Below are 9,366 nucleotides of genomic sequence, written 5' to 3' on the forward strand. Positions count from 1 at the left end.
TCGGCCGGTATTAGACGTTTTTGTTGTTGTAACAATTATGATTAATATACATATACAGTAAATGATGAAACCTGTTTCAACATGGAATTGAAATTTCAGGTTAATTTCTTTTTCTTCTTATGATTAACCAATGATGAATTATATGACCGTTAACAGCTAGTGTATCGGAAGATAGATTGGAGTATTATTGAACGCAAGATTATTATATTATGCTTGTAAAAGCATAAAAAGCGTAACATATGTCATAACAGAGAAGTGGGTTTTTCTGCAACGAAGAAAGCGATCTTCCTACTTTTGCTTCGATCTTCCTTTTCTTTAACAAAAGCCAACGGCTTCTGGCTTTCGAAATGCGCTCCCCAAAAAGCCAGTTCTCTTTTCAATAAGACTCTATATTAATTTCTCTTTTCCCTTCCTCGCTAGAAATAACTCCGGAGATCAGCAGGGCGTGCCGCCCCATTTCTGGTACCAAGTTGGCGCATCGGGGGCATCCGTTTCCACAGGTGACATCATGAGCTTCGCCGGTCGTCCGTGACCGGAACCCACCGGGCCGGCGAGTAGAGACGGGGATAATAACTCACGGTCTCGACTCGACGTACAGTGTCGACTGCACGCGTAGGCTTGATAATTAATATTGCAAGCAGCGATGGCCCCTCCTGCTATAGCAATTACAGACAAAGATAATAAAATAATTTGGTGGAGAAAATCTTCAATGTTGTTCTCTACTCGAAATACCTCACCTCTGATTTTCCTTCCAACTTTTTACAGCTCCCCATCTGCCTTTATTTTGTGTTTTCTTCAAGATTTAATCAGACTTAATTAGTTCTGTTCTTAAAGCAGAAGATCAGAAGCCGTATCGCTTTCCTGTCTCATACTGGCTACAAACCGGTTAGAGGCTTAAAGATTTAAGCATCTTTTAGCTGTCGACAAACCACCACTTTTGGCTTTTTTACAGAGCTCTGTATACGTTTCAGGCTCAAGTAACTCTGTTTTTAACTTTGAATGATTGAGTGGGACCCCCGCCATGTGCAAATAACTTCATCTGCTTGATATCATATATAATAGAGTTTCGATAAGAACGGAGCACTATATAAATCAATTAAATCTTTTTGATATTCACGTTTTCTGTCTTTTATTTATATCAAAGATGGAATTTGTGTATAAGAAACTTTCTTTGGTGAAAACAAAAGAGAACATAACTAAGAAGACAGAATGCGTGTAAAGAACTTCTATACTTTGGTATGAGCAGAAAATGCTACCAACATTATGCTGCAAAAGTTAGGGAGCAGAGAGAGTAATACCCCCATGAGAACGCAAAGACTTTGTGATAAATCATTGTGATGGTGATGCAAGAATGACAAGTGTGGTCTGAAAAGATATAGAGCAGGAAAAGCTGAACCAAGAAGGGAGTTGTTTTTTCACCGCGCGATGACACACGTACGAAGAAACAGAGAGGAGCACAGAAAAGGCTGTAAATCAAGGCCGTTATTATTCTCTCCAAATCAATAAAAAATCATGAATCTCTTTTCTTTCAAGTAACATTAATCGAGAAAAAGGAGGAAGAGAACATAAAGTTAGAGAGAAAATAAGCGAAGGAAAAGACAGAAAATGAGACGTCAGAGTAAGCCCTGTGGGGAGGAGGGGGGGCATAGGGAGAGAAAGAATAGTAGAGGATATTGAACGGGTGGACGATTACGGGGTTTTTCTCATCCACATCTCCTCTTCCTTCCCTCTCTCTCCTTTGCGTTTCCTTCCCCGCAGAACCAAAGTATTTTTATGATGTGGGTGTCGGCCGTCTCTGGCCTTTTTTATTGACTGGCCTTGCATTAGTGCAGAGAGAGAGAGAGAGAGAGAGAGAAAGAGAGAGAGAGAGAAAGAGAGAAAGGGAGAGATTCAAATATGGCGGCTAGCAGTCTTTCTTCTTCTCTTCTCTCACTGAGACACAGGGCCCCATGAGAGGGTGCAGGTTCATTTACCAAGTATGGAAGTTTTTGAGTTTCATATATTGAAAAGCTCCTTTTGAGGCCCTCCTCTTTGATTTTTTTTGCACAGCATGAAGTATAGGGACTAGTTAATTAGACAAACAGAGAGAGAAAGAAAGAGAGGAGTTTTTGTGGCGGTTCGAGTTGCTGAGGTACAAGGAGATACTATTTCCAGCTTATGAGAAAAAATTGTTTGGCTTGAAGACTGGTAGAGTAGTATATGCAATGATGAACTTCTATTGGCTTCTGGACTCATGATGACTGTCCTCTTCTTGGATCTAGTGAGAATAGATTCAGCTGTGTATGAGTGTCTTCTGCTGAGCTTTGGGAATCTCTGTTGATGTCTGCTGCTTGACTGCCGATTCATTAGAAATTTTTCTGGCCAAGAAACAGTGTCAGGAAATCATGAGAAGGAGTCCCAATATTGCTCTTGCTTGGGTAACTCTTGCAGTCATCTATTTCCTCTCTGTGTGGCGTGGCAGTTGAAGTATTGCTTGATATATATATATATATATATATATATATATCTGATTTGGGTCATACTTCACCATTTTGCGCCAAAAGAAAATGTCAAATTTAACTTCAGCTTCTGGTGAGGCCAGTGTTTCCACAGGCAACGCAGGTGACAAAGGAAACTTGTACCAGTCCTTTGGTTCGACAAATCCAGCTCCAGTGAAGAAGAAGAGAAACCTCCCAGGCAATCCAGGTCAGCTGAAATATAATTTATTTTTCTTCTCTCACAATCGAAGAATGAAAGGTTCCTATCCAAGCTTTTTCCTTTCCTTCTCTTTTACTATCCCCTTTCTGATCCTTTTTTGTTCCTTGAATATTTTGTTCAGACCCAGATGCAGAAGTGATAGCTCTATCGCCCAAGACCCTCCTGGCCACAAACCGATTTGTGTGCGAGATTTGCAACAAGGGATTTCAAAGGGATCAAAACCTTCAGCTCCACAGAAGAGGGCATAATCTCCCATGGAAGCTCAAGCAAAGGACAAGCAAAGAGGTAAAAAAGAAGGTTTACATATGCCCAGAGCCTTCATGTGTTCACCATGACCCTTCAAGGGCACTTGGGGACCTCACAGGCATCAAGAAACACTTCTGCAGGAAGCATGGCGAGAAAAAGTGGAAATGTGAGAAGTGCTCAAAGAAGTATGCAGTCCAGTCTGACTGGAAGGCTCACTCCAAAACTTGTGGCACTAGGGAGTACAGATGTGATTGTGGAACCCTCTTCTCAAGGTAAGATCAATAAATATATGCACCCAAAATCTCTTGCTTCTCCTTACTTTGTTTTGTTCTACTCCCCAACTTCAATCTGTCCTTTTAAAATTATCATTCCTTCATAGACAGTCCATGCTGGTAGCAATTATTGCAATTCTCTTACCCATTCTGCAACTAGAAGTTAATTCACACATTTATGCTGAAACCATGTCTTAAAGCAAGCTGTGTCGGTAAACAGTTTAATGAATTAACCATAGTAAAAACTAAGAACAGGCGTCCTTTTCCAGGAGGGACAGTTTCATCACCCACAGAGCCTTTTGTGATGCATTAGCAGAAGAGAGTGCAAAGGCGACACCAGTGCCAATGAATACGCTCCTATCAAACCAGGCCACGGCCTCCACCACAATAGGACATGGACCTGCAGGTCTGCCTCTTGTAGGGCCATCCTCATCATCCGCACTGCAAACTCAATTCCCGCTTGACCTCCAATCGTCGGGACTAACCCTAAAGAGAGATGATCAGGACCTCAGCGTCAGACCAGATGTTCCTTTGTGGTTAGCAGCAGGAGAATCATCTAGCATGAGCCAGCAGGAGATGCCTTCTACGCTATTCCCGGCACGCTTGAGCCACGAGTACGCTAGTCCCCATGCTCAACTCAGTCAAGAGCCTAGGGTCCCATCTAACACTGTGCAGATGTCAGCTACTGCATTATTGCAGAAGGCAGCTCAGATGGGTGCAACAGTGAGCAAGCCTTCATCGACTCTACGAGCCCCTATCCACATCTCCACTGCAATGCCGCCCGCTAATTCTGGTTTCGGATTGGGACTCGATTCTTGGCAAGAAACTCCAGGATCTTCAGCTGCTGTGAGTCGCAGCCCTACTGTAGAAGCACCAAGCGTGCAGGAGATGATGAATTCATTACCGGGCCCTGGCTTTGGGCCCTTTGAGGAGGCATTCGGTGGGATGCTGGGTTCAAGAAGGGAAGAAGAAGGAAGAAATGATGGGTTCACAAGGGATTTCTTGGGTGTCGGTGAGCCTTCCGGGGTTTCTGGTTTTAGGGGTCTTTCACATAAGGATATACTGAGCATCGCTAGTATGGGTCAGTATATTAACCCTCCGTTTGATGGAAGTGCAGTGGCAACGAGCGACCCATGTCTGGAAAATGGCAGCGCATCCACTGCCCACTTCGCCAATCGAAGACCATGGTAAGGTTTATCACCAAGGAATCTCCTTTTTTCTTTGCCTGTGATTTGAACACAGACAAAAGGCTGGACAAGTCTTCTCTCAGTCTCAGCCCTCTTCTTCTTCTTCTTGTCTTTATTTTGCATCTTTATGTTTCTTACTTTCTTCTTTTCCTGTGTCTCCCAAAGGGAGGGTACTCTTTTCTTTCATTTTTATCTTCTTCACCTGTTACTGTATCGCATAGCTAGTGCTGGTAGTAGATCTCTCCTTTGGCTCTTGATTTGTTGTACTCAATTTGGATAATAATAAGAGATTCTTTTATGCATTTATGTATCTTATTCACTGTCTTCTGCCCCATTTTGGGATATGTACCTGCATGGTGGCCTCTTGTGAAGGAGGAGCAGACGTGGGGATCTTCAGCCTCTTAACAACCTAATAAGAACAAGAGGGAAATCCGACCTGTTTTCCTTTTGTCATTATCTGGTTGGATATTTGTTTTCCACAATTCTGCAAATCTTTCTTCGTTCACACTCATTCATCGATGCTACCACCATGTCCTCATTCTTTGGCCCAGTAACATCTCGAACAGTTTTGACCATATCTTTCCTTTTCGATTATTTGGACAAAAATCTTGCATCATAATTAATATGTGTGTGAAAGAGAGAGAATGCGTGCGATATATGTTATATATCGTTAAGTAGATTTCGTATGAAAGTTATATACTTATATTTGCCATACAGATGAATTAATAAATTGGAATACGTAAGAACGTTTTATCTAGGCGATATTATATATGCACTTTGAACTCGAAAGTAATAGGACAACTTTCCGCCACTGCTTTATAAGCAAGAGAATGTTATGTCATGCATTGTATTATTCTGGGATAAGCTTGTACTGTAGACCTGCCCATTAAAAGACATATGTAGAACAATAAAAAAGTGGGTTCTCCTTGAAACTTGATGTGGCATGAGAACTACCTCCCAGGTGATGTGAAGCTCATATAATGACAAAATACATGTAGTGCAATAAATGGTTGCACTAACTGTATATATGACAGTGCAGTGGAAGTGCAGCTTTATCTTAGAAGAAGCCTCTCCGACATAGGCATGCATCGTACCCGCAAGAGATTCTTATAATGTCAGACAAACTTATACGAAATTAAAATTTTTGAAACATTTCATGTGGTCATATGCTTATGTTAAGGTAAATTCTCCAAGTAAAACAATTCATAATGTAGGAGCACGTTCATTTTTCTAAACTTCGTGTAAGTAACACAAGTTTTGTTACATCCACACATGTACGTAAGTATACATATATGCATATATACTTGAGTTGTTGAGAACTTTGAGTAAACTGATATAATGGTAAGTACAAAAGTATCCAGATTTTGATGGTGCAACATATTATAGCCACGCCAAAAATTTTGAATTTCTTTCATTTGAACACCCGATCTCCTGTACATGATTCATGCATATTAATGGAAGAAATTCAAATTTTTGAGTGCGCTCACAACCGCGTCAAAAGTTTGTCTGTTTCTAAAGTTTCCGACTTTATGTACATCAAAGAAAATGCAAAAAATTGAACACCCCATTAACTGTACTTTGTTTCATAATGATGTTTTTATAACAATAAAGCAGAAATTTTTGTTCTATGAATATGATTGCGATGCAACATATATGTATATATAACTTATCTAAGAGTGCAAAACTCCCTCAAGATTTACGAAAACACACTGTTAGGAGCATTTACGTTTTATCTTTGCTACAACTATCAATTGACAGGGTCTCAGGCAATATATAATAGGTTTCCTTGTTTGCCTAGGTCGACATTCAACCCATGAAGGTTCGCTCTGATACGATATGGACATGGCACTGTAAAAGAATTTGGTGCAGCCATGCTTTGGATGCATGACATATCAAGTTAATAAAGACAAATCACATAAGTACGAATGAAGCATGTATCTGATGATGTGAAGGAGTTGGAGACACAGTTTTAATCTGATCATAGATTATTCGTCCCTTTAACATCTGCCGCTGTATCAACAAAATCAGATGTCGACGTAATACCATGCAATTGACAACTTGCTCAAATTGTTCATATACTATGTGAAATGAACTATTTGGGTTCTGCAGGGAATTAATGCAATCTGCCTCAATCATTCACCAACGCCTTCAACAATGAGATTAGACCATCAATATGGCCCCCACTAGAGCAGATTTTATATTTGAATATTGAAGTTGCAATTCGAAATTGTTCTAATAAATTGAAGCTTAGATAGGAGTCGTTGTCTGCACAAAAATATATAGTGTGGTCGATAGATAAGCATCCCCCACCTAACTCCAATTATTGTATAGTGTTTTGTATTCACTTTCGGTGAGAGTATCTTTCACACTAGAGTACCTTGTCTAGTGGTAGATGTAAGCCTTGAAAGCTGACCCGAGCTTCTGAATCCAATGTAGTGCAGCTATATATATATATATATATATATATATCAAACTGTTTGCTTTTTTTTAATCGTAAAAATAGAGATAGCTGCTTGGTGCTGTTGATGGTACCATACTATCTCGTGCAAACTCGAACTGTCCTGCTCAGTGATTGAGCTCCTCACAATTTCGCAAAGGAATTTGTCTTGGAAAAGGAATGTGCCGACCAACCATCTTGCTCTCTCTCTCTCTCTCTTTTCTTACCGAGCAACTTGTGTAAGCACAAAAGTGCCCCAGTTTGTTAGATGTTCTTCGAAAGTTGGGGACGCCATGAACAGCAAGAAAGTTTCAAAGTATTAGATTTGTCTTTCAATGAGGAGTTTACCTCCTACCCTTCGTAGCTATGATTTATAATCTGCTGTTAACTAATAAGGATGCTAAGCGTGAATTGTTCTGCAAGACTTTTGTTTGTTCCTTGTCGATCTTCAAAACTTCGCTTAGTATTAAGAGACTGAGAGACAGCGAGAACAAAGCTAATGAAACTATGGTTACCAAAAGAGGCGGTAAATTGCCGTAAAAGAGATTAAAAACATTGAGAGCAAGACCAGTGTAAAACTAATTATGCATCTTCCTCAGGCACCAACTGAAGGAAGATAGATTTGAACAATTTAAAATTAAAAAACTGAAGATTTTCAAGGTTTTGGTATCTCGTTCTCGCGTGGTCATCCCAGGACGCCTGGCTGCTGCATGCTCTGACCCCTCAGTGATCTTCTCCAGACAAAATACACGTGAGAGAGAGAGAAGAGTAATACCATTCTCCCAATGACTGTATGTCAACGGGTTGGCCAAGAAAAAAAAAAAATTCAGACTCGTCAGCGTAACCTTCTCTCACAGCTTTTGCCTCCCTCTCTCTCTCGCTTTCTGAGAAACAATTCAGCCACAGAAAAAGAAAAAGATGAAGGAGATAAGAAAATGAAAGAAATTGTAGAGAGAAGTGATCACGGATTCACTGGACAAAAAGCAAGAAGAAAAAGGCTGGCGACGTGGGGCATGCGGTCTCCAGAGCCCTCGTGATCACTGCCACCTCCCTCTCTCTCTCTGTCTCTCCGTCCAAGTCGAGACGTAACTGGATCGGGGGTTTGCTTTACCCATTCAGTTTCCGATTCATTTCAAAGACAACTCATATTTGATTTTTGGGGTGCAGTTCGCTAGCAGAATTTGAGTTCGACTGCAATATCTTGTTTGGGACTAGAAAAAAAAATCAATATAGTTCGATTACATATGAGATGCTGAAATTGTCACATCCATACATCTCACGTAATCAGTTTGTTTCATATACTGCTTCTTCCGCATCTATTCATCCAGATATCTCATACACGCACTCCGATAATCCATTGAATGGATAGTCACAGGAACTCAATAAGCCATTATACATGTATGTATATGTAGAACTTTATACTCTCATTTCCATTTTGATTGCATGAACTTCTATAGAAGATAAATCTATCCCGAATTCATAATTTTTCTTGTCAAAATGGCGGCTTTGGTTTTTCAAAGTTACCAAAAATATAAAAGGATGGTTGAAAGAAAAATCTATAAACTAATGTTATATGACAAAAATGTCTATCACTCTTTTTTCTTTGTTTCTTTTAGCTATCCATCATGTTGGATTGAATTGAATGACTCTAATTAGATGGTTGGGACACTAGAAAAAACTAAAGTCACCGCTCAATTTTCTATAAACATGTATATGCAAAGAAAAAAAGAGATCCCATCTATCTCAATTCCATGACAAAGAAAAGTAGAACCATAGGAATGAACAAGAAGCACACCTTTATCTTCCCCTTCCCTTTTCTTCAGTGTCCTCCTCTCACTCTCTTTCTTCTTTCAACTTCTAAACCACCAAAGGAAAGGAGGCCGAAGAAAGTTTTCATTCGGCCTACCTTTTACTTCTATTTGTCGGAAAAAATAAACTTCATTTTTTGTGACTTTTTGAGTTTTTGTGAGGACGGACTTGCTGCTTAATACAAAGCCCAGGGGTATTTTGGTCATTTCATTACTCAGACACAAAACCTATTGGCATAAATATTTGATGTATATCGTATCTGTAAGAAATGATTAGTTTAAAATGGATTTACAGGTTTAATCTACCTTCTTATAGCCAATAAAAATTTTCAAGGTTCCCCATAAGAATCCGAAACTGAAACTGAAGATCGACATATTCAGGTTTTGTAGGGATGGATCGGTGGTTCAAGCTAAATTGATCAACGTGAATGTCACATATTGAATTTCCAGCATCTAATTAAACCATTAGCAAGGGAGAAAGAACATTCGAATTGCCAGGAAACAAGCAAGAGATCAATGGTTTCCAAATGGATTTTCCCTGAAAATTTGATCGATTTGGAGCGATTCCGTGGTTTAGTTTTCCTTCAAACACATGTCTAGCTAACAGTGAGGTTTAAGAAAAAATTCAGAACGAAGATCAAAATCAAGCTAAAGAGCAGGATTCCATTTGGGCAGGTCGGCTTTTGCTAGCTAATTTATGTCTTCGACTTTCAGATCTT

General features: G+C 39.8%; 1 protein-coding gene across 1 annotated transcript; it reads left to right on the forward strand.

The window, feature by feature from the left end:
- Positions 1 to 1,674: 1,674 nt before the first annotated feature.
- Positions 1,675 to 4,704, forward strand: LOC116245752 (zinc finger protein GAI-ASSOCIATED FACTOR 1-like). Its single transcript, XM_031617284.2, has 4 exons — positions 1,675 to 1,976; positions 2,050 to 2,685; positions 2,819 to 3,215; positions 3,485 to 4,704. The coding sequence occupies exons 2-4, from the start codon at positions 2,547 to 2,549 to the stop codon at positions 4,404 to 4,406; spliced, it is 1,458 nt and encodes a 485-aa protein (XP_031473144.1). The 5' UTR covers positions 1,675 to 1,976; positions 2,050 to 2,546; the 3' UTR covers positions 4,407 to 4,704.
- Positions 4,705 to 9,366: the final 4,662 nt, after the last annotated feature.

Source organism: Nymphaea colorata, chromosome 1 (assembly GCF_008831285.2).
Source record: "Nymphaea colorata isolate Beijing-Zhang1983 chromosome 1, ASM883128v2, whole genome shotgun sequence".
Classification (NCBI taxonomy): Eukaryota; Viridiplantae; Streptophyta; class Magnoliopsida; order Nymphaeales; family Nymphaeaceae; genus Nymphaea; species Nymphaea colorata.